Here is a 27970-nt window from a genome sequence, read left to right on the forward strand (position 1 = left end):
GAGTGACTCAGTAGCAGAGCACTTGCCTGGCAAGTGCTTGGTTTGAATTTGGATGCATGGAGCTATCACACTGAGCTCCATCCATATGTATAGTTAATACAGGTAAATTTAAAAAAAAATTTTTTTTTTGTGGGTTTGGGGATGGAACCCAGAAGCATTTGACCTCCAAACTACACCCCCGCCCTATTTTTTGTTTATTTTGAAACAGGGTCTCACTAAGTTGCAGAGGGCCTCACTAAGTAGCTGAGGCTGTCCGCAAACCGCGATCCTCTGGCCTCAGCCTCCCAAGTGCTGGGATTACAAGCATGCACCACTATGCCCGGCTAATTTTTAAAAATTTTAAACCTGTGTTCTTTTCCATGCTACATGCATTCTAACCATGTAAACATAAAGTCCAGTTATAAGCCTAGTTTGGTTATGGAGATGATAATCAGAATTTAGGCAATGAGCCTGTGGAGTAAAACATAAATCTGTGAGTTAAGATCTACCAGACACAGTGACTAACTGTCTTGATTTTAGAAAGAGTCAGTGATGACTCTGTTATTTCTACCTTAGGCATCTGAGTGAAAGACTGGTGGAACACATGATCCAGACAGGATGAGGGGCAGGCTTGGGTTGGAGGTAGGAGATGAGCAATCTGGGCATGCTCCAACAGAGACTAGAAATTCCTAGAAGGTAATTGAAGATACAAGTATCAGCCCATTCAAGCTGCTATAACAAAATGCTTTAGTCCGTGTAACATACAAATAACACAACTTGTTGCTTATAGTTCTGGAGGCTGGAAGTCTAAAGTCAAGGCACCAAAAGATTTGGTGTCAGGTGAGTGCTTTCTGCTTCACAGATGATACTTATTTTCCTAAATTCCTGTATGGCACAGGGATAAGCAGGTTCTTGCAAGCATCTTTTATTAGGGCACTAGTCCATTTGTGAGAGCTCTGCTATCTGACCTAATCACCTCCTAAAACTCCCTCCTTCTAATCTATTACATTGAGGATTAAATTTCAACCTATGGATTTGGGGAGGACATAAACATTCAGACCATACAATACTGAAGCTCAGGGATAGGGGTTTAGTTAAAAATTATAGATATGACAGTGATCAACATACAGTCAGGCATTTATTCCACAGGGAAATGTGAACTGAAGAGCACCCTGAGTGGGCCCTTGCAGCCACCGATGCTGCATATGTTGATAAATGAGGATATAATATAGAGTGTTAAACTCCAGAGATGTCAAGGAATATAAAGATGGAAAAGGCAAGAAGAGGGGTGCAGTGACCTCCATGAGAACAATTCCAGTGGCGCAGCAGGGATGGAGTGAGGATGGGTGGAGAGTGAGCGAGAAGGACAGCAGACACAGAACACATAGACTACTCTTTGGAGTGGAAGGAGAGGAAGCAGCAACTAGCAGGGAAAGCTGGACCCTGGAAGGACTTTGTTTTTAAACTGTTTCAGATTCCTGAATATGTTAGTGGCCTAAAGAAAAGGAGGCAATAAAAAGCATAGATTACAATGGAATTTTACTCAGCCATAAAGAAGAACAAAATCATGTCATTTACAGGGAAACAGATAGAAATGGAGAGCATTATGCTAAGTGAGATTAGTCAGTCACAAAAAATAAGCAATCAGATGCTCTCCCTAATACGTGGAAGCTAGGGAGAAAATGGGTCATAGGAGGAATTCTAGATGAAGGAGAAACTATAGCAAATAACATTATCCAACTGAAGGGAATGGGAAGAGGTAAGAGAAAAATTCCCTAATGTACAGGATGTACATTAACAAACATATTAATGTCAATCACTAAGCCAGATGTGAGCAGGAGGGAAGCGGGAATGGGGTGGGAATTGGGTAAGGGCTAAGTGAGTGATGTGTGCATCCACCATCTTGTACTCCATTAAGATGCATGACTACAATACACCAATAAAAAGAAGAAAGGTGTGGATCAATAGCATGAGGCTTAGAAAACAGGGAAAGGTGAGTCCAGCCTGTGTGGAAAAGCTGAGCTGGGGCCAGGGTGGAAAGAAGCTGAACACCAGTAGAACTTAAAAAAAAATAAAGGGTCATGAGTAGATTTGGCTAAATGGGAGTGGAGTGAGGACCATGGAATGAGAGAAAGTCTGTTTTCTCAGTGAAATCAGAGGCACTGCGATGTGTTTGGGAGAGAAAGGAGGTGATTCAACCGGGAGTCTGAACTACACAGATGTGAGCACCAGCTGGGGCTAAATACCACAGGCGCATTTTGTGATGTCTGCTCTTCACAACCTAACCCCACCTCAATATGGCAGGCTCATAAATTTAGGGGTAGGAGATATACCACTTCTCTACAGGTCTTATAAGCCAGGGGTCCTTAAAGGGTGGCTCCTTTATCAGCAGCCATAGCATTATCTGGAACATAAGTTCCAGGAAATTACTATTATTAGAAATCCACATTCTCTGAACCCCACCCCAGACCTTCTGCCTCAAAATTCCTACAGGTGGGGAGGAGTTTGTAATCTGTGCATTAACCAGCCCTCTGGTTAGTTCTTATGTTGTTAAAATGTGAAAAGTCATGCTCTAAACAACTGTGATGTTCTGTTTCAAACTCCTCATCTCACAGCACGAGTGGGATCCCACAGTTCAGTCATTTTCAGGGTCTTCTCCTTTCTCCAAGGGCTGTGTTGGGGGAGGGAGGAGCCAGCTTAGAGTTCAGGCAGGAGATTGAAAACTAATGTCCTACACAAAACTAGTTTTCTTGATATAATTGATACTCTGCTTATTCTGGCCAACAGCTTTGTATTGTGGGTGTATTTGAAACCACAAGTTAATTATAACCTTTTATGATGTGCTAGCGACGATGATTTCACTTGAAACTTTGACAACATGGGCTAGTGTCTTCCTCCTCTTCTTAATCTGAACGAATTTAAAAGTTAAAGGAAATTATAGCAACATCTTTTTAAATTACTAATCATTTGTTCAAGACTGTAACAGAAAATACCCTTTACCTAAAAAAATGGGTAAATTTTTAAAAAGTATTATTTTGAGAATACTAGAAATCAAGGTCTCTAGCTTTTTTCAGTCTTACTAACAATGAAAATTTTCAAAGAGGTGCATAGTAGAGAAAAAGATGACATGAATAATTACTTTAATTCCATTTGACAATAATGGTTACCTCAGTAATCTTTATTTTAAACTCACTGGATAATTTGTGGCCACTTTATTGACTAAGTAAAATTGAAGATCAAGGTAGAGTCTCACTCAATAAATAGATTAGTGATACTTTCACACTTATGCATGCAAACAAAATAATATAAATAAGAATCCTCCATATTGTAGAAAGAGCTGAAGCTATAAAAGAAGACTTTAGTTAAAATTACATTTTGAAAGAGGCTACTATAATAGTTAGGTCATAAAAGTAAACAAGGGTCAAAAATAACCAAAAGAAGTTAAAAGACAAACCAAACAACAGGAGAATTTTGTTCATACAAGTGTGCATTTTGTGTTTACCCTTCTACTTACCAAAAATCTCTATTTCTAACACAAAGATAAAGTATTAGGAAAGAAAAAACTTATATTCCATGAGAGAACATTATGCTGGAATTAGCACACTGTGAAATGTATCTAATCTTTAAGCCTGTAGCAAAGAATATCTTCACTCACTTTGCCTAACTAAATGATTGCCAGAGAGACAATAGCATTTCACCTACTTTAATAAAGAAAGAAGCTATGGTGTTAAAGATTAAAATTTAAAACTGAAATTTCTTTACATAGGATTTTTAAATATTGCAGCTAAATGAAAAAGTATATATACAAAAAAATGCAACCATTGCAAATCTCTGTGTTATTCAAATACTTAATATCCACAGTAATTTTGTATGTGGTTTTATTTAAATTGCTCATAAATATTGAGTAGATTGACTCTTTGAACTGAGAAAAGGTAAAGAAAGAACATAATAGTTCATATTCGGGGAGATTTGATATCCTAAATCTCCAAAAGGCCAGCTTGGTTTATGAGGACAAAAATATTGATGGTAGGTAGAAATTTACCTACCTAAAAGTGTTAGAGAATCTTAAAATTTTAGAATTATCTTTTCTGGTTCTATTAGTTAGGTTGAAATAAGAAGAAAAAATAATTACACATTACTCACAGAATCGGTTTCCTTTTGAAGGGGATCAGAAACTTAAGGCAATATAATTAAGGACACCCTATTTATTTATTTATTTATTTATTTATTATTTACTTTTGCAATTCTGAGAATCAAGCCCAGGGCCCCTCACATTTGCTGGGCAAGTTCTCTACCACTGTGCTACACCTCTAGTCCCATTTTTATTTTTAAGCACAGTAATGCAGCCTTTTTTGATAATGAAAAGAGCTCTGTTCATCACCTTAATTATCAACACATTTGCTTTAACTCCATGTAAGAGACTATACTGAGGAAAGTAAAAGAAATAAACCATAGGCTCTTGCATTAGTAAATAGAGTTAAAACATGACTATGCATATAAGCATTGTTATGGTTAGTCATCATAGAGACAGTATAGGAGATTTCAAGTTAATAGTAGAGCAGACAATCAGATGTGTTTTGGTTGGGGTGTGGAAAGCATGGACAGCGCAGAACATAGGTCCTCTACCTACCAACACACACACTCCCATGTGAGACGACCTCATGTGAGTTCTCACTTCCAGCATCATCTGTCTCCATTTCTCTATATGCCCAACTGCCCCTTGGCCCCAACCTTATTGTTTTGTTTATCCTTCAAAACAAAATGCAGCACCTCCCCTTAGCCTTGCTGCTTGTTAGTGTTTGGATCTGAAATGTCCCTCAAGAGTTCACACACTGAAAGCATGGTCCCCAGCACAGCAGCCTCGGAGGCAGGGTTCTTAATAATTGGATGATGATGGTTCTGACTTCATTATTGGATTAATCCATTTGACAGTTGAATGGTCTCATGGGAGGTGAGAACTAAATGAAGGAAGTAGATCACTGTGGGTGTGCCCTGGGAGGATTTATCTTCTCCTGGCCTCTTTCTCTTTCTCTCCTTTACTGCTGCCATGAACTGAATAGCTTTCCTCCACCACTCCCTTCCACCATGATGTTCTGCCTCGCCTCCCCAGAGCATGGAGCTGGACAACCATGGACTGAGACCTCTGAAACCTCAGCCAAAATAAACTTTCCTCCTCTAAGCTGTTACTGTCAGGTATTTTGGTCACAGTGACACAAAGCTGACTAACATAGTACCCTTTTTTCATCCTATTTATCTTCTACCTTTTTGTACCAAATTGCAATTTCACTCCTTACAATCTTTCTTTATCCCCATGATCACTACAAGACCTGCTCCTTCAAAAGTCACTCTGACCTGCTTCTTGCCTGCCCAGTGGTCAGATTGCCACTTTCATTTCCTTTGGTGACTCTAGTGCCTTAGTAATGTCCACAGGTCCCTTGGAATATCCTTTTTAAATGCATCAGAGAGGCAGCTTTGAGAATACAGTAAAAGGCTGCTTACTTATGTTTATCCTCGATGATCCTTTGAAAGATAAAAAGTGCATTGTTTTAATAAAGTCTGTTGAGTATCAACTCTTACCTTTTACTGTATCTTAGTGCATTAAATTTCCAATCCTTCAAGAAATGCTGGAGTTGATGCTTAGAAACAAAGTATGCACTCTTGGCTGGATTAAAATATTCATTATTCCATTCAGCTTCTCTGTTTGCTGAGGTTTGGGATAATTTTTTTTTTCCTGTGCTGCAGTTTAGCTTAGTGGCTAGACAAGTTATGAGTCTTTGGGCTTTTTATCATTGCATCCAGTTTGGAAAGTTTCAGTAGATTCCAATTAAACATTGGGTTAATATTTATTTTGGTCTTGGGAAAGCTTCACCAGAATTTAGGCTCCTGATACTGTTCATATATTTGCCAGGTCAGTCTCTTTCTTAGACTTCAAAGAACTTATGTTTCTTCAGCCTGCATTGATAATATTTTCTAAATCCCTTCTGCATTAGACTTTGGGGCTCTTAATTCCTTTATGTTGATTGGTCAGGTAGATGGCCTGGCTTAACCCCCTGTACTGGTATGTGATATGAATCTTGGATACCACCATGGTGTGCCTCTCACAATACACATTTGATTGAGGGAAATCACTGGCTTCCTCCAAGTGTATCTTGACATTGTATAATCTGTCCTAGCAGTTATGATGCATGTCAGTCCTCTCTTTTAACTAGCAGTGATTCTAAGAATGAAATTTTCTAAGTGACTGAAAGATGATGACTTTGCACAAATTAGAAAGAAAGTCTTCAATTTTCAAGCAACTACTGTGAAATCAAATAAGTATTACTTATTTGTATATCTTCTACTAGGGCTTAACTGATTGTTTTCCCCCTTAGCTACTAGAAAAAATGAGAATTTAAATTTGTTATTAATAAAACAAACTGGAAACATTTTCCATAAGGAGAAACATTCATTATTTTTGCAAATGTATTCAATTAAAAAAATGATTACCTTTTGTAATAAATGTTTTTACATGGCCACATGATATATAACACTATGATAAAAATACTTTTGTTCACCAAATCACAGTGATCATGCAACTGTAATAGCATTTCCATACTTCCCCTGTCAGATGTTAGCCCCCTGAGACTAACTCTGTGTCTTCTTTGTGTATATTCCCAATACTTGTGCTTAGCACCTGGTAAATACTTGATAAACCATTAAACTGATATATGGGACAAATAAATGCTAGCTTTTTAAAGATATGCATAGAAAACATTCTATAGCAGATGTTTAGTTAGCAGTGGTTTTGAGCAATAAAATTTATAGCTATAATTTAGAAATATTATTTTTTATTTATTTATTTTATGGTACTGGGGTTCCTGGAAGCCCTTCTACCTCCAAGCTATACTCTCAGACCTAATATATATATATATATATATATATTTTTTTTTTTTTTTTTTTTTTGAAACAGGGTCTCTGAAGCCAGCCACGACTGGCTTCAAACCTGCGCGATCCTCCTGTCTCTGCCTTCCAAGCATGGGGATTACAAGCGTGCTCCACCACGCCCGGCTGAAATATTATAATTTTTTTTTTTTTTTTTGTGGGTCTGGGGATGGAACCCAGGGGCATTTGACCTCCGAGCTACACCCTTGCCCTATTTTTTATTCTTTATTTTGAAACCGGGTCCCACTGAGTTACAGAGGGCCTCACTAAGTAGTTGAGGCTGTCCGCGAACCATGATCCTCCAGGTCTCAGCCTCCCTAATGCTGGAATTACAAATGTGCGCCACCACGCCTGGCTTAAAATATTATAATTTTAAAATAAGATTAAGCTCTTTTTTTTTTTTTGCGGCACTTGGGATGGAACCCAGGGGCATTCTATCTCTGAGCTACATCCCCAGCCCTATTTTTTATTCTTTATTTTGGAACAGGGTCACACTGCGTTGCAAAAGGCCTAAGAAGCTGAGGCTGGCTTTGAACCTGTGAGATCCTCCTGTCTCAGCCTCTCAAATGCTGGAATTACAAGTGTGCACCACCACGCCTGGCTGAGATTAAGCTTTAAAAATCCAGTTAGGAAATGTTTTTAAAAGCATAATATTGTGAGAGGAAACCTAAGTCAACCATCTCTATAGTTGAGTGGCCTCCTAACAGTACTCCTGACAAAGGAGATGAGTAGAATCCCAGTTTATTTTGAGGATGGTCTGAAGAGAAGAGCAAACAGAGTGAGTCCTCAGTTGCAGGCCAAGGCGGGATGAATGTATATCCATTGAACAAGGGAGGAGCCATCAGGCTGGCTCAGGGACATACGCTCCTGGACAATCAACTCTTGGCATGCCAAGCCCTATCACATTCAGGAAGGAGCTTTCTAAAGATACCTCTGGCCCAGGCATGGTGGTATACACCTATAATCCCAGTACTTGGTAGCCTGAGACAGGATGATTGCAGGTTCAAAGATACTCTCAGCAGTGTAGAAAGACTCTCAGTAACCTAGAAAGACTCGGTTTCAAAACAAAAATAAAAAGGGGCTGGAGTGTAATTCAGAAGTAGAATGCCCCTAGGTTCAATCCCCAGTATTGGAAAAAAAACAACAAAAAGAAAAAAAAAAAAAAACCTGGGAATACCTCTCTTATGAGATGAAGTTCCCCCAGAAGAATAGGGCCATACTCTTCTCTAAGTCATAGTCTGTAGGAGAAATTCCTATCTCACACTAAGGTGGTGAAGAAGGGATGGAAGAGAAATGTTCTAAGTAGACTTTTCTAAGCCAGTGACATCCAAGATATTGTTTGAAGTAGGTATCAGATAAGGGGGAAAGTAAGGACATTCAAGGAGAATGCATAGAGTGTACAAAGACAGAAGCATCGGATAGTGGACACTCCCTAGCTATGTAAATTTAGAAAAGTTATTTAACCACTCTCTAGTGTACTTTAGTCATCTATGGAATGGGGATTAAAATATCACTTACTTCATGGCACACATATGAAGATTAAGTAAGTTAATATATATAAAGCTCTGAGAACAGTGATAAGCAGAAAATAAGCATCATAAAAATGTAGCAATAATAATTACCATTATTTCTATTAAATACTTTTGTTATTGTTGCCATTGTTATTTTTGTGTTAAGTGGTTTAGTGAGTGCTATAGTTTAGGTCTTGAAAGTTCTTCAAAGGCCTAATGTGGTGGCACATGCCTATAATCCTAGTATTTAGGAGCCTGAGACATGGATCATAGGTTTGAGGACAGCCTCAGCAAGTAGTGAAACTCTCATTAACCTAGTTAGACCTTGTTTCAAAGTAAAAAAAAAAATAAGGCTTGGGGTTTGTATCTCAGAGGTAGAATGCCTCCAGGTTCAATCCTCAGTATGGAAGGAAGGAAGGAAGGAAGGAAGGAAGGAAGGAAGGAAGGAAGGAAGGGAAGGAAGGAGAGAAAGGGGAGAGAGAGAAAAAAGAAATAAAAAGACATGTAAGGAAGAAAGACTCCAAAGGACGATGGGTTTATTAAAGCATGGTTCCTGGCTTACACTACTAGAAGGTGATAAACCCTTTGAGAGGTGGGCCTGGTTGGAGGCCCTTAGGCAATTGGGGCTGTGCTCCTGAGGGGCACTCTGGGACCCTGGCCAGTCCTCTTACTATTTTTGTTCCCTGGCTCATGATGAGACTGGTTTGCCATGCCAAGCTCCTGCAAAGACAGGATGCCTCACTACTGGATCAAAGCACTGGGGCCAACCAGTCATTGACTGAAACCTCAAAGAGTTGAACCTACATAACCCTTTTTTCTTTATAAGTTGACTTTATCATGTTTGTTTGTTTGTTTGTTTGTTTGTTTGTTTGTTTGTTTAATATAGTAGCAGAAAGCTGACTAGCAACACACTGGGGCTAGAGCAGTAAGTAGGTACAAGGTAACCAGGAAGGATGATTGGAAGGAAGAATGGCTCTGGGGGTAAAAGAGACCAGATGACAAAGGCAGTCTGTGTGCCACATAGTGATTGCAGACCATCTTCTGGACATGTCAAGAGTGGCCATTATGGTTTGGATCTGGAATATCCCCAAAAGACTCCTGTGCCTAAAGGCTTTGTCTCCAATGCAGTGTCTAGAAATAGAGCATTTAGGCGACAATTGGTTCCTGAGGACTCTGACCTGTGGCTCAGTCCATTTGGTGGCTAAATAATTTGAATGGATTGTTGAGGGTGGGGGTGGGACCTAGATGAAGCAAGTAGATCTCTGGGAATGTGCCCTAAAAGGGTTTTTCTTATTTCCAGCCCTTCTTGCTCCCATCTTCTCTCTCTCTCTCTCTCTCTCTCTCTCTCTCTCTCTCTCTCTCTCCTCTTCTGCTTCCTGGCTGTCATGATCTGAGCAGCTCTGCTTTGCTACACTTTCACCGTGATGTTCTGCTTCACATCAGACCCAAAGCAATGGAGCTAGGTGACCAATGAACTATAACCTCTAAAATCATGAGCCACAATAAACCTTTTCTCCTCCAAATTGATTGTACCAGGTATTTTGGTCACTGTAACAGGAAGCTGACGATGTGGAAGCAGGACCTCATTGTCTCTTGAAACTTCCTCTCCAAATCATTACTACATCTAAATTTGCCAGTGATGTCACATAATTTTAAGAATATTTTTTCTCAGTATACTGTCATATGACCTCATCCTGAATGGTTCACCACCGAATTGTCTCATTTGATCTTTCTGTGACCTTTCTGTTTACTTGCTTCTACATCAAATTCTTTTTATTAACTCATAATTGTTCATTTAGTTTTAGACTCACATGTATGTTCCTTCTCTTCCTCATTCTTTTATTCCAACAAATCTCTGTTGTTAGTTCTTCAAATCCTCAGTCTTTTCACGCCTTCTCCTCCCCCCAAGTCCTGACTTCTCAAAGGAGATTATGGCAAGACAAGAAAACAAAGGTAGTTTCATTTGTTTTAGATCCACAAAAAGTATATGAAAAAATTTTTATCCTTAGTAATCCTAATATCACTTACTTTTACAGTATCTATGTATTTCTTTAACTTGTCCTTTGTTCAGAAAAGAGCATTGATTTTTTCATTTTTATCCCATATCTAATATGTTAGTTAGTATTACACATAATATAAAATAAGTACAATTTGCACCTTAGGAAAATTATCACTTCATCAACTTAAATCAATAAATACTGGGAGATTGTTCTTACTCTTCCAAGATTTTGTAGAGAATAAATAAGAGTTTTGTAGTGGAAAAATAAATATAACTAATATTTGAAAACTCCATTTTTCCCTTCCAAAGTGGAGTAACCAGCCTTCCCATAAATCCTGAGGAACCAGACCTCAGTGTTTACTACTGGAAGCTTACCAGCTTTGTGGAAGTTTCTGGAAAGGAATGTTGTGGAATTGGCGGTAGAGTGAAATAGTTTTCTCTCCTGTCCCTTGGTTCATTGGCTTGAACTAAGCCCAAGTCAAAAGTAAGAAAAGGTCTCTTATAAGTTGTTAGTTTCCTTCTCACTTAGGACTTTCCTTGGTGATTAAAAACTTGACTTTTAATCCCAAGTTCCCCTTCACCTCTCTGCCAGGCCCAGCTGTAGTACAAGCTGCAGTGGGTGGGTCGCCAGGCCAGGAGGGTTATGCCTGAAACTCTTGGCTTTATCCCACCCATGAAGATTAATTTATGCCTCACTGGTTTGATTTTTCCCCTCAACTGCCCTCCTTTAACAAAGACCAGTAAATGAGCTGAGTATTTGCTCTTCTTTTGTTATTAGGACTATTTCTTTAATGTAGCAATCTGTGGACCACTAAAATAAAATGTATGTGAGCTTGTTTCTTCTCTTTTCAGTATTTTATTTCAATCTTCTGGATCTATAATCACTTGGAATAGCCATGATTTTCTCTAAGAAATTCTTCTACCATCCCAACCCTGAAAATTTGTTGATTAAGAAAATAATTTCTTAAGAGCAGAGAATGATTATGTTTCTTAATCAAGTTTGTGACAAATTATTACCAATTTCTCTGAGGTGGGTCTTGGAATTAGTTTTCTTCCTACATCATCCTCTGAGATAATCTTCTGAAAATATGTCTTTCATTATGCTCTTTCCTTACACTGCATCATACAACAGTGTTTTCATTCTGTGGAATCTTAAAAGGGATTTTTTTTTAAGGCAGGAGAAGAAATTCCATAACTTTAAAACCAATTGCAGAAAGAGTTAAAGTTAACCAATATATTTTCAGGGAGGCCTTTATTCTTCAAGAATGGAATGATTATATGGCATGCAGAGATCCTCAGACTGAACTGAGTATGAGATTCATTTCTACCCAAATTTACTGAAAGAACAGTATTCTTTGGAACATAACTCTGGAAACTCTGACTGATAACTGTTCTACTTGCTGCCCCAATCATTTCAATCACCTCAGCCTGCATTTCCTGTCTTTCTACACTTTTAGAATAACATCTAACCATTAGCCTTACAAACCACAACCTACAATTTGCACTTCAGAAATAATGTCAAACAGTCAAGGCAAAGAATGTTTGAATGACGCAATTAATAAAATTAAACATATCTAGAGAGAAAATAAGGAGAGGGAAGGTCACAGAAAGAGAGAAGTAAGTGTTCAAAAGTAATGTTTGGAGATGGAGATAATAGCATAACTTTTGTTTTTGCCAGTTTTTCCAGTGCTGTAACCAAATATCTGACAAGAAAAACTTAGAGAAGGAAAGGTTTATTCAGACTCACAGTTTCAGAGGTTTCAGTCCGTAGGTGACCAACTCCAAGGCAGGTATCATGGTGCATGGTTTGGGGAAGAAGCAACCAGGGACAGATATATTCCCCCAAAGCCACACCCCCAATGACCTACCTCTCCAGCCAGATCCCACCTGCCTAAGTTACCACCCAGTAAGTCTATTCAAATTATTAATCCTTTATTGGATTTACTTACTGATGAGATTAGGGCCCCGGTTCAATTGTTTTACCTCCGAACATTTTTGCATTGCCAATACAGGAGCTTTTCCAGGGGACATTCTATATTCAAACCACAACAGCTTTAAAAACTGTACAAGGTTCTTTGTACAAAGACATGTCTCTTAGAATACCATTTTTTTTTTCAGTTTTTATGTCCTTTATAAAATCAAAGTCCATTTATGGGAAATGAGCAACAATAAAAAATCTGGTTAAGTCATAGAAATCAGACTTAAGGAGTGTTTTCTGATTCCCTGTGCAATTCCCTAATTTTACAGGGGAAAAAATGGTATTTCTGACTACTGCAGTCTGCATTTATCACCTTCTTCTCCTCCATCTATCTTTTCCCCTTTTGCCCAAGCAACATATTCACATATGAACTCAATGTTTGTATACTGATTAACCTGCAATGTTATCATTACAAGCTATGCAAGAATACAATAACAGTAAAATATTGCCTTTCCTATCTTCCCAAGAGAATACTAGATTATTCATTCATGAAATAGCATTCAAGGGGAACTTATATTTTTAACCTCATACTGGGATCTTTGATATAAATAGAAATGAGGCCCAGTCCCTGTTGCCAACAGGTTCATAGTGTACATCACATGTTACTCAAACCTGAGTAATGAACAGAACTCTTGCTTTTTTATTGGTACTGGTGATTAAACTTAAGGGCATTCTACCCTGGAGCTTATATTTTTTTTATTTTGAAACAGAGTCTTGATAAGTTGCTGAGGTGCTTTTTTATTGGTACTGGTGATTAAACTTAGGGGCATTCTACCCTGGAGCTTATATTTTTTTTATTTTGAAACAGGGTCTTGATAAGTTGCTGAGGGTATTACTAAGTTGCTGAGACTGGCCTTAAACCTGTGATCCTCCTGTCTCAGCCTTCCAAGTATAGGCATGCACCACCTGGCCCAGCTTGAACAGAACTTCTTTAAAGAAAAAAAGTCCTTGTCAGCTTCCAAATATTGTCTTATTTTCATTATAATGTAATTTAATACATATAAACAGAGAAAAGAGCATATACTCCTCATACTTATTCACCTAAGACATAGCTACATACCTATTTACTAAGAGCTTACTATGCTCTGGCCACTGGCTCTGTTACTGTGACAAGGACACAGGTGATCCCTGACATCTCATGATGTTCATTCTGATGGGAAGATAAAATATGGAGACAAAAAAAGTTAATTCTTGATACCCATCACAGTTATAGTCTATACAGTTGCCACAAACACTGAATTGGCAAATGCTGAGCCTTTGCCCCTAGAGGACTTACAGGGTGAGGTTTCTACCAGCTTCTGGTCACAATGTTTTCATCGGCCAATTAATATGTGATCTTTCTTTGTGCATGTTTCTCTCTCAAGATGCCTTATTTAATATCTATTCTTGGTTCATTAACACCAAATCCCAGCCAACAGCACGTGCCTGAGGGAAGCGTCTTTGACACATGGATTTTCTCAGAAGGTCGTGCCACAGCACTTAGGAACACTAGCAGAGCTTCTGTCCTAGGCTTGAGGGCTGTTCCAAACAGCCAAATCACCAACACAAAAAAGCCAAAAACACACCACCAAATAAACCTCAAGGAGGACATTTGTTTATAGTTTAAGAGCTGAACCAAAAAGGCAGAGCCATACATGGAAAACTGAACACTTCAGTAAGTCAAGGAGAGTGTATTTAAATATAACCACATTAGACAGATTCCAAGGCAACCCCAAGACAGCGCTCCTAAAAAGAAATTGGAAGACAATGGCTGAGCCCGAGGGCAAGGAGACATCCTGGTGCATTGTGTAGGTGTTTGAGAGCAGAGGTGTAGTCAGCACTCAGATGGGATGGCAGGATAGGACTCTTTATGAGCAGGAGAGAAAGTAGTGCATTGTCCAGGGGTAGAAAGCAGCAGGAACAGAAGCGTGAAGACCAGAGTGGGTTCTGTGTGCACAGCTGGCTGGCTGGAGCAGAGGGTTTTGATTATGGGAGGAGGGGAGTGCTTGTGGGGTCGGGCCATGTCAGCACTGCTCTGGCCCCTTGGGATCAGATGCTAGTGTTCATAGCCCCGGCCTGTCTTGTTATAGTGCTGGCCGTAGGATCTGTGGCACGGAGCACTCTCTCAATGTAGCTATTTGTACTGAGCCTGTCACTAGCTCAGCGGGAGGTAAAGATCACTTGACAGTCTCTCCTGGCTCTCACCCATCCCGAAGCATGAAAGCAAGTCGGGGGTGTCGGAGTGCATGGGCACTGGGAAGTGAATCCTGAAGGACTACAGCTTTCTGTGAAGGACAATGAAGAGCACTGGGAGGCTTACCCACAGTTGGCGGAGCCCGTGCCCAGCAAGCAGGCTCCCATCCTCTCTCCAGTTAGCGCTCCACTCTCAAAGTGCCTCACTCTAGTAAGGCATGGTGGCACAAGGCTGTAATCTCAGTACTTGGGAGGCTGGGATGGGTGGATCACAGGTTCAAGAACAGTTCTAGCAACTTAGTGAGACTCAGTTTTGAAATAAAATATAAAAAACACTGGTACCAAAAACGAAAACAAAGAGCAAAGTGCTTGATTCCGTATGAAAAATGAATCTTCTCTCTCTCTCCCTCTCCCTCTCCCTCTCCTTTTCCCTCTCTTTCTCCCTCTCTCTCTCCCTCTCTTTGACACACACACACACACACACACACACACACACACACACTATCAAACTTCACTTTGTAATTCAAATTCCATGCTAATGACCTTTATCAGAATCAGAAAGCTACATGTTAGTACAGTTCTACTGGTCCTCTCTTAAACTGCAAATGTAGACTTCTTGCTATCTGCAGTACACCGACTTAAACCCATCTAACTTCCTAAAACAGCATGATAACATTTTGGATTTCAGTTTTGTTTGTCCTACACGAGTCTTGAGTTTGAGCCAAAAGCCCCGGCCCTGGATGAATGTGCTATGGACCTCACATTTTGTCAGCAAGCCAGGTGGACGTGGGCTAGAGGGTGGAGCTGTCTGTTGAGACAGGATTCTTAGTTTTGCCCTTTGCCTCTGGAGCCAGAGCCCTGGCCCACATCCAGCCCAGCAAAGAGAAGATTATGGTATTTTCTAGGTAATTTCAAGGAGCCCAAACCCAAAGTAAAGTCAGGTGGTTTCAAGTCTGCACTGAATTTTTCATATTAAGGATTTGTCGTGATTTGGGGTTTCGGCAGAGCTGTGTTTTACGTGATGAAGGGAGCCGTATTCTTCTGGAGACGGGCATGTTTTGGTTGTTTGCTAATGACCTCTGGTTTTGCTTATGGGGAGTTTTGTTAACAAATGGAAATGTAGCAAAATAAAACATTCTTTTTCTTTCGTACTTTTCCCCCCTTTTTCTTCTTCTTTTTTTTAAACAATGGAAACCATTGCAGTAAACTGTCAAAACCTGGCTATGGATATTGGTTATTGTAACATCATTAATACTGTGTAAAAATAAATTAGTCATTTTGGCAATCAAACGCATTCTTCTGATCTCCTGTCGGTGCTTTTAAGCAGAGCTCTCTCCTCGCTATTTGATAGATCCTATTGTTAAAAGGAGAGAACGGTAGAAATGTATTCAAAAATTCTTTGAAATTTTTCCAACTTGGGGAACCTATTCAGCAGTAATTAGCCTCTGAGGCGGCTGATGAGGAGAACGCGGTGGGGGCTGCTCTGCTCTTGCTCTAGTGTTGAAAGGTGAACCCCGGGCCCTGGGTGACAGGGTGGCAGCTTTGGACCTGTGCCAGCTCTGCCCCCTCACTCTGCTTACCTCGTCCTGCCCTCTCACCTCAGCCCTCATCTCACCTCCTGGACCCCTTTTCTAAAACAAAAGGAAGTGATGGCTGAGTCACCAAGGGTGACAAAATGGAGCCAAAATAAACTCTAAACTCCAGTGCAGCAAACTTCTGTTTCAGAGGAAAACTATTCTACCTTCAGACAAAAGTGACTGACTGAGTTGGGCAGAATTGTGGATTCTGGTTCAAGTGTCATTGGATTCCTGGTGACCTCTTTGTTTTGAAAGAGTGCTGGTCACCACATGGCATTTTACTTTCCCTCCCAACTTGTCCCACTTATCACAAGATTATTCAGAACCATAGGTGCTTCAGCCATCATTGTCACTGCTGTGATCCAGTAAGCCTGAATAACACCACTTGGAGGAAGAATGATTTATTTGCTCACAGTTCTGGAGATTTCAAGGGCTTAGTCTATCCAGACTGGTTATATCTGCAGAGCTTAGAACATGGCCATTAGAGTCAGAGAGAGAGAGAGAGCAAGTTCTTTGCTCTCAGATCATGGAGGTTGGAAGCAAGAGAGAGAGCAAGGGGAGGAGGGACCATATATAACCCCCAAGGCCACACTCCCAGGGACTCCTTCTCAACCAAGCCCCACCTGCAACATGGCTGCCTTGCTTCTGTGAAATATGAGGGACAGTCTAAAATCCAAATCATGGCAATGGTTATGATTGAAAGCTAAGTAGAAAAATTTTAAAGGCTCTGCCTTCCCAGAAGGGGGCATTTATTGATATTGATTGCAAGCACATGACCCTTTGACAGAAGGCACAGCTAACCACTGATGGAGATGCCATTAATAATGGCAACTGAGTGTGTACAGAAAGAAGCCAAGAAGCAGCTAAAAACTGCATTCTGTCTTGCACCTGCAGGGGCCATTCCATAAATACTAAATTGTTTGTAAATGTACCTATGTGGGTGAGTACTGGAGACTAAAAGGAAAAATTAGTTTTCCTCATCTTCTCCTTCGAGAGCCATATTATTTTGCTAAGGCTGCCATAACAAGGGACCACATTTAGAGTAACTTAAACAGCAGAAACTAATTTCCATATAGCTCCAGAAGCTGGAAGTCTGAGGTCAAGGTGTCATCAAAGTTAATTTCTTCTCCAGAGGGAGTCTCTCCTTAGCTTATAAATGGCTGTCTTCTCCCTGTGTTTTCTAGTGGTCTTCCCTGTGTGTGTATGTCGGTGTCCTGATCTCTTCTCTGAAAGACACTAGTCATATTGGATGACAGTCCACCATAAGACCTCATTTAAAATTAATTTCCCCTCATCTCTAAGCACAGTAGTTGCATTTTAAAGTACTAGCAGTTTCAACTTCAGCTTATAAATTTTGATAGGGACATCATTCTGCCCATAATAAGAGCCAAAGCTACTTCATTATTACAGTTGACCCTTACTTGTGGACAAAATTTATGATAATAAATCTTTAGTTTCCTATAAAGTTTTTTCACCAATATCAACCCCACTCATAGTATCTGAAGTACCCTAGTCTCTCCAAGGCTGTCTGCCAAGGGAAGCAGAAACTAGAAGAACCAATGGATGCCGAGGGGAAGTACTCATGATGTGGTATGGTTAATGTGAGAGGTGACTCTGCTGATGCTGAATTCGAGGAACATTTCATCCTGCTCACCATCTTCACTCCTTACTCACTGGCACGAGATGTCTAGGTGATTTTGGTGCTGATTTGGAGTCAAATTCTTTACAGTTGATGTGCCAGTCTCCTGTTATCTGTTTATCTTCTCTAAACAAATTTACACTTGGGAGTTATATTACTATCTCTCCCAGTACTGCAAAAAAAAAAAAAAAATTATATAATGGTACAAAGAAAATTCCTGGCTAGATTTCTTATTATCCAACTCACTATGGGGTCTTTTTCTTTTTTTTTTTCTTTTTCTTATCACAATTTTTCATATAACTTTCCTCAAACAGTCCTCTGATCCTGTTTCTTTCCCTAGGGTATACAAATATACTGAAATCTTTGCCATTATTGGGCAGCATGGGTAGTCTTCATCAGAGGTTAGGTATTAAGGTGCCATAGCAAGGTGGAAAGTTCTGAGCCGAAGTTGCTTGCTAAGAGATAACCCAAGGAGAATACTGAAGCACACATACATATGGGAAAGTACAGGTTCAGCCTTAGAGAGTCTAAGAATGAATTACCAGCCCAGAGAACCAGAGGAACATTTAAGACTATTCACAGCTACTAGTCAGAAATACAACTGGACTAAAGGGCTTCCTGTGTGTGTCATCATCAACTTGCAATACATCTGTCCACCTTCTACTCATCAGGCTCTGAGCCAAGTACTTGAAATACGAATCCACATAGAAATGGTCTGAAACATCAAGGATGTTACGGAGAGAATATAATCTTAAGGAAAAACAAAAGGAGGCCCTGGGACCAGGGACTTCTTAGAGACTGGTGGTTGTTGTTTAGATGGGTTAGCTTAAAGTATCGCAGACACATCTTAGTATTCGGGTTAGCTTGCTAAACCACTGAAGAGCCAACATGCACCTGCAATGGCCACTGCCTCATTTTCCAACCTCTCCTCAACCAACCGTATGACTCTTTGGACACTCCATTCTCCAGTATTATCAGTGAACCCCAAACTGACAAATGCAAGGACTTCTCCTTAGGACTCATCTCAGTCACCAGGGCCACTGCTTACTCTTGCAGCCCTCTTTGTCCTGGGTTATATTTCACTGGTTTACCTAAGTATCTTCACTGCTTCTTTCCCCTTTACTCTTGGGCCACTTTTTCAAAATTTCTACCACTAGCCTTCTTTTTCTTCTTTTTGATACTTTCCCCTCTCCCTAAACATATTCTATAAGTGATTCCTTAGCCTGGACTTCAAGCCTGTCCTCCTTTTCAACCTCAGATCTATATTTCTACTGTCAGCCTAACAGAGTGTCACCCCCAGAGACTCAAATGTGCAGTATTGAAAATACAAGTCAGGTTTTCCTTCCCTATTCTAATTTTCTTCTATTTTATACTCAGCTAATAGCAGTCAATTCACTTGTTCACTCTAGACATGCTGAAAACATGTTCATGAATATCTCCAAATTTGTTTAGTGCATAGCATACTACAGATTCATATTTAATAAATTAGTAGCTTATTGCACCCAAAAGTCTGAACATACTCAAGATCTTTCCTAATATGTCCCCCACTTCCATAACCAAAATTATTATTATTTCATTCCTTAGTACAAATCCTGGGGCTGCTCTCACCCACCCCTTGACATCCATCTGGAAATACCATCTTCACTTACATAGACAGGTTTTTGCATGTTTTGATTTCCCTTCCTTTATTGTCTTCCTTCACATTTATCTAAGTCCGCACATCTTTCTATGGAGTTCTCCTCACCTGTCCTAAGTAATACCTTCCTTGACCATGGTAACCACCAACACACCACACCACACTCACACACACCCCTGTCTTTGAATTCCTCTGGAATCTAACAGCTGTACTACAGAATTTAGCACCTGGCTACATGTAACTTGTTCTTATTCTTTGGTATAAACAAGGTAGAGAGTCCATCTATTTTTCAAGGATCCATAGACAAGGTAAATTCCTCATTGAATTTCCCCCATAAATGTCTTTGAGGAGGAATTTATATTCTTGCTTTCATCAGATGGTGAAATCTATGCATCTCCTTGTAATAAACGGGCTTTCCTTTTTGTCTTAGTTATCAGGAAATTTAGAGCTGCCATCAGTACCAGATTGTAATAACCAGCTTATCTCAAGATCTTGGTAATAACTATCTAGTCTACCTGCCTTCTTTAGGACTCTCTGTTGTGTGTTCTTAATTTTGTACTATATCTAAGTTGGATAATACCATAAATTCTTTTGGAACAAAGCAAGAAAATAGATTCCCCAATAAGCAGTTTTCTTCTCTTCTGATTTCGTAAGTCTCATTTTCCTACGTGGAATGTTAGTGCCTGAGAAAAACGTTGGATCTTGAATTTCTGTCAATTGCCCAAACTAGAAAGCATATGTTAGTTCCCTCATAAATCACTGTTGATGGATTAATTCTCCTGGATATAAGTGCTTTGTTAAAGGAAGTAAGGTTATCTTAAACTGAGATGGAAACATCCCCTAAAATGACATAATTCCAACAAAGGGCCCTTCGCACACCTATGTCTGTGCATTCTGTTAAATACTCAATACAAAAAAAACAATAAGAATCAAAAATTAAAGTTTTAGCTATTATGGTATCCAAGCATAATACTTAAAAGGGGAAAGAAGATTAACAAAACCAATAGTCTGCTGCCAGCAACACTTACCAAATAGCAGAGAACATTTTTCCTGCAATCCCAAAGCCCCGCTGGCTGCCTTTCTGAAACACAGGATATTCAGGTGGTGTCTGACCTATTTTTTTCCCCTGATCCTCATTATCACTCTCCCTCCCCTCTCTTCCTAACCTAAGATAGCAGACATTAAAATTGGCTTTCGATAAAACTACCTATGCCAGTCATCAAATTCTCCCCCCCCCCCAGCCTTTTAAAATTATTCCTTTCTTAAGCTCACCCAGGGAGAATTCTTGAACTTTGAAAGAAACCACAAGAATGTAATCATAAAAGTCACCTCTAGACTTGGCCTGTGCTCCTGCTTCCTGTCCTTCTACCTCCACCTCTTCTCCTCACCCCCCTGAACAGTCACCCACTAACACAGGCCTACGGCTCTTGAATATGTATGCAGTCATGTGTGAATAATTCATATAAGTGCAAACGCTTTTGAGACTTAAAATGCACCCAGCCAACTGAGCTTTCCCATTGTGCAAGAAGTGAGGGCTTGGTGAATCCTGACTCTTTTAACCAGCATGGAAATGTTTGCCTTTGTTTTAATAATATACACAAGTTGCCTTCCCCAGCCTCCTCATTTTAAGCAGTAATATTGGAGACAGACAAGAGAGAGAGAGAGAGAGAGAGAGAGAGAGAGAGAGAGAGAGAGAGAGAGAGAGCAAATAGAAGCACACTGTGTGTGTGTGTGTGTGTGTGTGTGTGTGTGTGTGTGTGTGTTTTACTGGAGGTTGAACCCAGGGAAAGTCTACCTCTGAGCTTTACCCCCCAGGCTTTTTTGTTGTTGTTGTTGTTGTTGTTGTTTCAAAACAAGGTCTCTTGCTAGGTTACTGAGAGTCTTGCTTCATTGCTGAGGCTGTCCTCAAACCTTTGATCCTCCTATCTCAGCCTCCTGATCACTGGGATTAAGTTCATGCTCTACCACACCTGACCAGAAAGGGCCCTTTTGAGCCTGCCTCTTCCTTCTAACCATGTGATGTTTCCCAGAGCAAATAGCAGCTCAGAAAGAGAACACCAGTGAAGAGAGTAGCCATCTCAATGCAGGTCTGAGCCAACGTGGTCAGCTCTGTTTTTGGAGACATGTCTCCACCCCACCCTCTCTGCCCTGCCTCAATGCCAACAAGCAAGAAGGGAGAATGCAATAAATAAATAAAAAAGCCACAGCGACTAAGGGGAATGTAGGAGGCAACTCAATTCACTCTCCTGCGTTTCACAATGCTTCTGTACAGAGGTGTGCTGTTAAAATGCCAATTTTAAAGGAGAACCTTTAGGTGGAGCTAATATTCATAAAAATCACGCCAGTGTGGGAACTACTCCTTTTATGAATTAAACAAAGCTTGTAGCTTTTTCCATGGCTTTAAACACTCAAATACTAGTCAAAACCTGTGAATATATATACATTCTTTTATGTGGATAATTAGCTTCTTTATTGATGGCGCCTCCTGGATTAGGAGGATTCTTTCATGCAAATCAGCTGTAGAAGAAGGCAGTACAGCAAAGAATACCTTTCTTGTGGCTTCAGACTTTCTTTAGCAAAACTTCTACATTTAGAAAAATGCCAAATCTCTAGATACCCATTACCTTTTTTTTCAAATTGTTTTAAAATAACGAATTCAAAGTAAAGTCCTTACAGATTTTGGGTTAATGCACAGAAAACAAATAGACACACTCTGTTGAGACTAGATTACCCAAAGTATGGGTGTCAAATTTTTTACCTCTGACCATGACAGAAATCATTTAATTATCAGATGGATCATTTTGATAATAGCCCACAGAAATTAAAATAAATACAGGGATATTTGGTGCATTAGAAGGATCTCAAATTAATTTGCCAATAAAGATTTTTCAGCAATAGTACCAAATTCGCAACACCTATCTTGGGCCAAGAGAGTTGGTTTTTTGGTTTGGTTTGGTCGGGTTTCTGAGTTTGGGTTTACTTGTTTATTTAACCACTTTCTTTTTACAGTAGAGGCATCCATTTTTGTGTGAGTCTGAAGTTTTGGGGTCCTTTCGTGGTTTTTTTTTTTTAAGTGATATTGTGGTCTCACATTTTAATGTTTCCTGGAAGAACTGGCTGGCTATTTATTTTAATTACTTCACAGAAACCCACATGACAGATTTTGAAGCACATTTTCATATTACTCATTGTTTATTGTTTGGGTCATCATTTTTCCCAATAGGATATAGTTTTCAAGGTAAGATCCCATTTGTTTTTCTTTTGTTCCAGAAATAAAATTTAGGAATTTTACCATTAGTTTTCTGTTCCTTCCTCTGCCCTATCTGCCTGACACCCCCTACCACACTACCGCTCCACCCAAAAAGAAATGGTCATGGTTGGGATAAATGTTTCTATTAAGCCTGCCTCGAAAACCAGTTATTTAGAAACAAATGCAGTCTCAAGAACTACCACGTTTGAGGGCGTTAGGAAAGGTTTTAACATAAATCTTCCTACTCACCAGCCTCCCAATACTAAATCCTAATGGGATGTCTGAAGGTGCCTGAGGAGAGGAAAGTAAATAATATAGAAGAAAATAACCATTCCGTTTTCTAGATGTGACTTTGGCACATATCCAACATCAGAAATAGAAAGTTGCCTTCTGAGAAATTATTTTAGAGTTAACTGATTGAGAAAATATGCAGGTCTATTCATTTTCAGAAGGATACTTATGAAATCACAGTTCAATTCTAGAGATCAAGTCTTTATTGTAAATATTAATGGATGTGATAAAGTTTCATTTTTAAAACAGATTTCACTACCTGTAGCCTCTCTAATGTGAATTTAACATTCTTATTCCTTCTCTGGTAGATCAAAGAGGAGGTCTATTGTTGCTTTTATAATTTCAAATTTGTCATAATGCACTATATCCTGATGCATTTCTATATTATTAGTTTGATGAAATACAAAGTTTAAAAATCACTGAAACTACTAAAATGTTTCGTGGAATCATAATATGAATGCCACAAGACCTCAAGGAAGATAGATTTAATTATAATCTGTAACTTTGAATGGCACTTTAGAAAAAAATTTTGCATACATGATTCTATTCCTATCCTTGCTGCAAAGTAACACCACCTTTAATAGAACATAGAATCCTCAGGCTAATGGGAACCCTGGAGGTCAGCAGCTCCCGCCCTCCGCCTCACAGATAGGAAAACTAACATCCAAGGAGGTCCAGTGAAATTTCACATCTTTCAGAGATCACTAACTAAAACGAAATCTTTGCCTTCTCGTTCATTTTCTTTTCCTTTGCAAGGCTCAGCCTGCTGTTGATCTCTGCTGGCCAAAGGGTTGCTCCCATCCCAGTTCTAAGGTTTTAGATGAAAAAGATTTCTGTTCCTCTCACAAGGTGCTAAAGACTCTCGCAAAGGTGGGAAACGACATCCTCAAGATCATTAATAACAGGTTTAGGAAAGGAAATAAACATTCTGCTGCTGTGTTTTTTCAACTGTTTCTACGAGTTCCACGGTGTGTACTTAGTAAACATTAGTTGACTTAAACAGGGGAGTCAAGAGTGGGCGTAACCAAAGACCACGTAGAAGGGCGCTCGAGTTCAGTGAATGGAGGACGCACGGAACTAGAAAACCTGAGAACCAAACCCGACTCCACTACGTAACCCGCGCAGCCTTGGGAGAGTTACTAACTTCCCTCAACTATAATTTTCTTTTCTGTAAACACCATCTACCTTACAGAGATTTTATGCGGATTATTAAATTAAACAATGTGTATAGAGTCAGGCACGCAACAAACACCCTTCCCTGCCCTTGGTGTCTGTCTGGGAGGTGACTGGGAGCCTGCCTCTCTGCTTTTTCAGAGAGTCAGAGAATTAAAATCAGATTGGGCTGGGTCTAGATATGCTCGTGCTATTGCCACAACCCTGGAGACCTGGCTAAAACACAGGGCGTCACGGCTTTATCTCCTTGGCATGTGTCTCACATGCTGTCAGCCCCTGAGGTTTTCCTTTCTCCTTTAACACTTTACTGATGTTAAGCATGGCGTTAGAAAAAGGAACCCCCAGGTGAAAGGGCTTTTGTCTGGTTGAATGTGGTTGTTTTGAAAAACACTTTTTAGGATAACATGCTGTGGAACACTATTTAGTTAACGGTCTTGAATGTTTTATAAAATAAATATTTAAAATCATGGAGCTTCTGTGACTTTACTATATACAAACAGTATTATAAGATTTTTTTTTCCTTCAGATCATTGGTCAACTCTGTGTCCATATCCCCCCCCCCTTATCAAAACTCGTAGGTTTCTAAAAGCAGTGGTCATAAACTAGCAAGACATAGCAAGTTTGTGGATCTAGAAATTTATGTTTCAGAAGTTCCCAAACAGAATCTTTAAGACCTGATGATTTTGACTTCTTTTATTAAAATATTACCATTTTGTGATACATGCATCTACCGTAATTTTATATTAAGCATTTGAGACAAATTTTAATTCAGTTTTCAAATTATCCTTTGAGCTCAAATAAAATAGAATGACAAACTTCCTTTATTGAACAAAGTACATCAAAATAGTATGACTATAAAAATAACATTCACCTACACCTATCACTTATGCCTAATGCTAGATTAAGAAACTAATGGTTTGTAGATGTGGACCTACTTGGGGGTCCTGATCAATCCTGATCAAGACTTTCCCAACCTGTGAATTTATCAAGGTTAAACAGAGCCTATGAAATATAAGCCCTCTTCCTTTCTCCCAAATATAATCATACTGTAGCCTAGAATTACTTGAACAGTGATTTTTATAATAGCAGGTTCCGTCTTGGAAGGTGAAGGGTGGTAAGGATGTTGGAGAAAGGCAAGAGAATAATAGCATTTCTATCAATAGTTTAACATAAGCAAGCAAGGTTCTGGTCATATGAGTAATGCAGTTACTTCCAGATGTTTAGAAGTGAAAATACCAGGATATACAATTTTACTACATTTCTCAGAGAAGAAACCAAAAAGAGGGGGAAAAAACCCACTAGAGATTAGGAGGATAAAGTGTGAAAGTCATTAAGCTATCAAACAATCTCAGCTCCTTAGAAAATACCTATCTAAAGCTGGATGGCCTTTTGATGGATCACAATGATGGCAGCTATGTTATGTGTATACTGTATGTCCATCTGTGGATCCTTATCTATACCCTTACATGTACTACCAGCTGGATTCATGAGAGAGGACACTCTTTAAAATAAGGATAAGTCTTCACCACCCTTTGACTTTAAGACAAATGTGTTATGCTCTTTAACAAATAGTGACTGGCTAGCTATGCAATCAAGAATTAGCAGTGGCAATAATCTCCTACCAAGTTAAAATTTAATATTCGCAAGTGATCATTAAGGAACCAGCTACTCTACCCTGCTTTCTAAAAATATATAAATAAATAAAAATAGTACAATTATGCTATTTCATTGTATATAGAATAATCAGATATTCAGATTTTTCTGGAAAAAGTATTTTTGAGTCACCTAGATTAAACAGTGAGAGGCAGAAAGAAAATACATAGTAGCCAATGAGCAAATAATTTTGGCTTTAAAATCATAGGGCAAAGATGGTATAAATCATATTTTAGTGCACATCTATAATCTCAGTAATAGAAGGCTGATACAGGAGGATCATAGTTTTAAGGCCAGCCTCAGCAACTTAGCAAGAAGCTGTTTTAAAAAGAGAAGAGCTGGGGGTATAACTCAGAGGTAAACTGCTTCTGGGCTCAAACCCCAGTGCCAAAAAATTATAAAATAATAAAATTTAAAATTTAAAAATAAGATGTGTTTAGCCCTCTTACACACACATACACGTACACACACCACAATATATAATCACTACCTTAATAAATGTTTGCATTATATTTAGACGAAAGAACTTTTATTGTTTTTGCACTGATTTTTTCTCTTCATTTTCAGCATATGTACTTTGTGCATTTTACATTCACAAATAGTACATTTGGGGAGCTGACTCTTCATATTTGAAGCTGATTCCCTACAGATACCTTCTTCAAACATCCCATACAGAAAGGATTTGATTGTTATGTTATACTTTATCTTATCTTTATCCCATATCTCTGGCCTGTACAGGCATTCCATAGACCCATGAAGAGAGTACAGACAGCTGACTGGGTGAAGAAGACATTGGGGGGAAAAAAAACTCTCCCATTGTTTAGATTTCTGTCAGAGGATATAAGAATACTTAATTTCTTTTATCTCTGGGGCTTTCATTATCATTTAAATTTCATTTTACATTAATTGATCAGGGATTAGTAAAGCCATTATGCAGAAATTAGAATAAGACAAGCCAGATGTAATGAATAATTCATAAAGTCCAATTACGTTTTATTTCTGGTGTACTTTCAAACTTGCCTCTGACTTCTGTGCTATTTTGATGTGACAATATTCACTGGAAATCAAGAGTCCCATTTTAATTTACTGTAGCCCTCTGGAGTAGAGACATTTGTATGAAGTGGGAGTAGAAAAACACATTCCCTCTCAGAATTCCAATTTTAGGGTTCTTGGAACTACGGAGTAATCTAGAAAAATGGGTTATTGTCTACAGGGGTTCAGGGGTCTACAGTGAGCCACGCCATTCGACATGCTTTAGATATAATAATTCCATGTAGAGAGACTAGGGTCTTAGGACGCTGGAATTTTCATCCTCTAGTAGAACTATAGGCCCTTTTAAAAATATTTGTCCCTATTTCGGGCCTCAGATGAACTCATAAGAAAGAATTCGGCCCAGTTGGACTGGTTGCAGCTACAGGCGGCGACCACCAGGTGGCAGGCGTTGCCTTCGGAGCCGAGGGCTGGGGCGCCTGGTGCACCGGCTCCGGAGCATCCCTGCGGGTCTGAGCCTCACGGACCTCGGTCGAGTTCAGGCTCCGAGCGACTCGCAGGGCATCGCCCGGCGAGAATTCCGAGCTAATGGCAGCCCCGTCCACCTGTCTGGAATGTCTCTTAAAACTGTGTCCGAAACCGCCTCCCCGCGCCCGCCCCAGCCCCCAGCCCCTTGAGAGTCCCCTCCGCCCCCTGGTATTTATTTATGCCACTGGACAGTTCTAGTCACATTAAAGCTCCGGTTCACCTTCTCGAGGACTTTCATCTCGGGAAGTTTTATGACACTTTGTGAATGTGCAAAGTTTTTAATTAGGCTCTCTAGACAGCCCGAGGCAGCAGCAGCGCCACAAAGTCTTCACGGTCTCTCTGCTTTACAGCACAACAAGCCGCTTTACTCCTTTGAAGACAATGCAGACTATGTGTACGATGTCATGTGGTCCCCCGTGCATCCCGCGCTCTTTGCCTGCGTGGACGGGATGGGGCGCTTGGACCTCTGGAACCTCAACAATGACACCGAGGTGAGCGGCGCAGGCGCCCGGGCGGGAGGGCTGGGAGGGGGCGCCGGCCACTCCGCTCTCGGCCCCTCTTCCTCCAAAACGGCCGGGTTTGCACAGATCCTCCAATTGCAGCAGTGCTGCGGGCCCCCATTCCTGACTATCCTGAAGGGAATTGGCAGATGCATTGGCCAAAAGTCACCTAA

General features: G+C 39.8%; 1 protein-coding gene across 6 annotated transcripts in view; it reads left to right on the forward strand.

The window, feature by feature from the left end:
* DYNC1I1 (dynein cytoplasmic 1 intermediate chain 1) overlaps window positions 1-27970 on the forward strand; it is a gene marked incomplete at both ends in the record, with an annotated part of 291578 nt that overhangs the window by 239589 nt on the left and 24019 nt on the right. For all 6 annotated transcript variants that reach the window (XM_080701433.1, XM_080701434.1, XM_080701429.1 and 3 more), the window contains one exon: window positions 27648-27788. In XM_080701433.1, the coding sequence (XP_080557559.1) occupies window positions 27648-27788 (141 nt within the window). The remainder of the gene's footprint in view (window positions 1-27647; window positions 27789-27970) is intronic.

This window comes from Muscardinus avellanarius (genome assembly GCF_963383645.1).
Source record: "Muscardinus avellanarius genome assembly, chromosome: 9".
Taxonomy (NCBI): Eukaryota; Metazoa; Chordata; class Mammalia; order Rodentia; family Gliridae; genus Muscardinus; species Muscardinus avellanarius.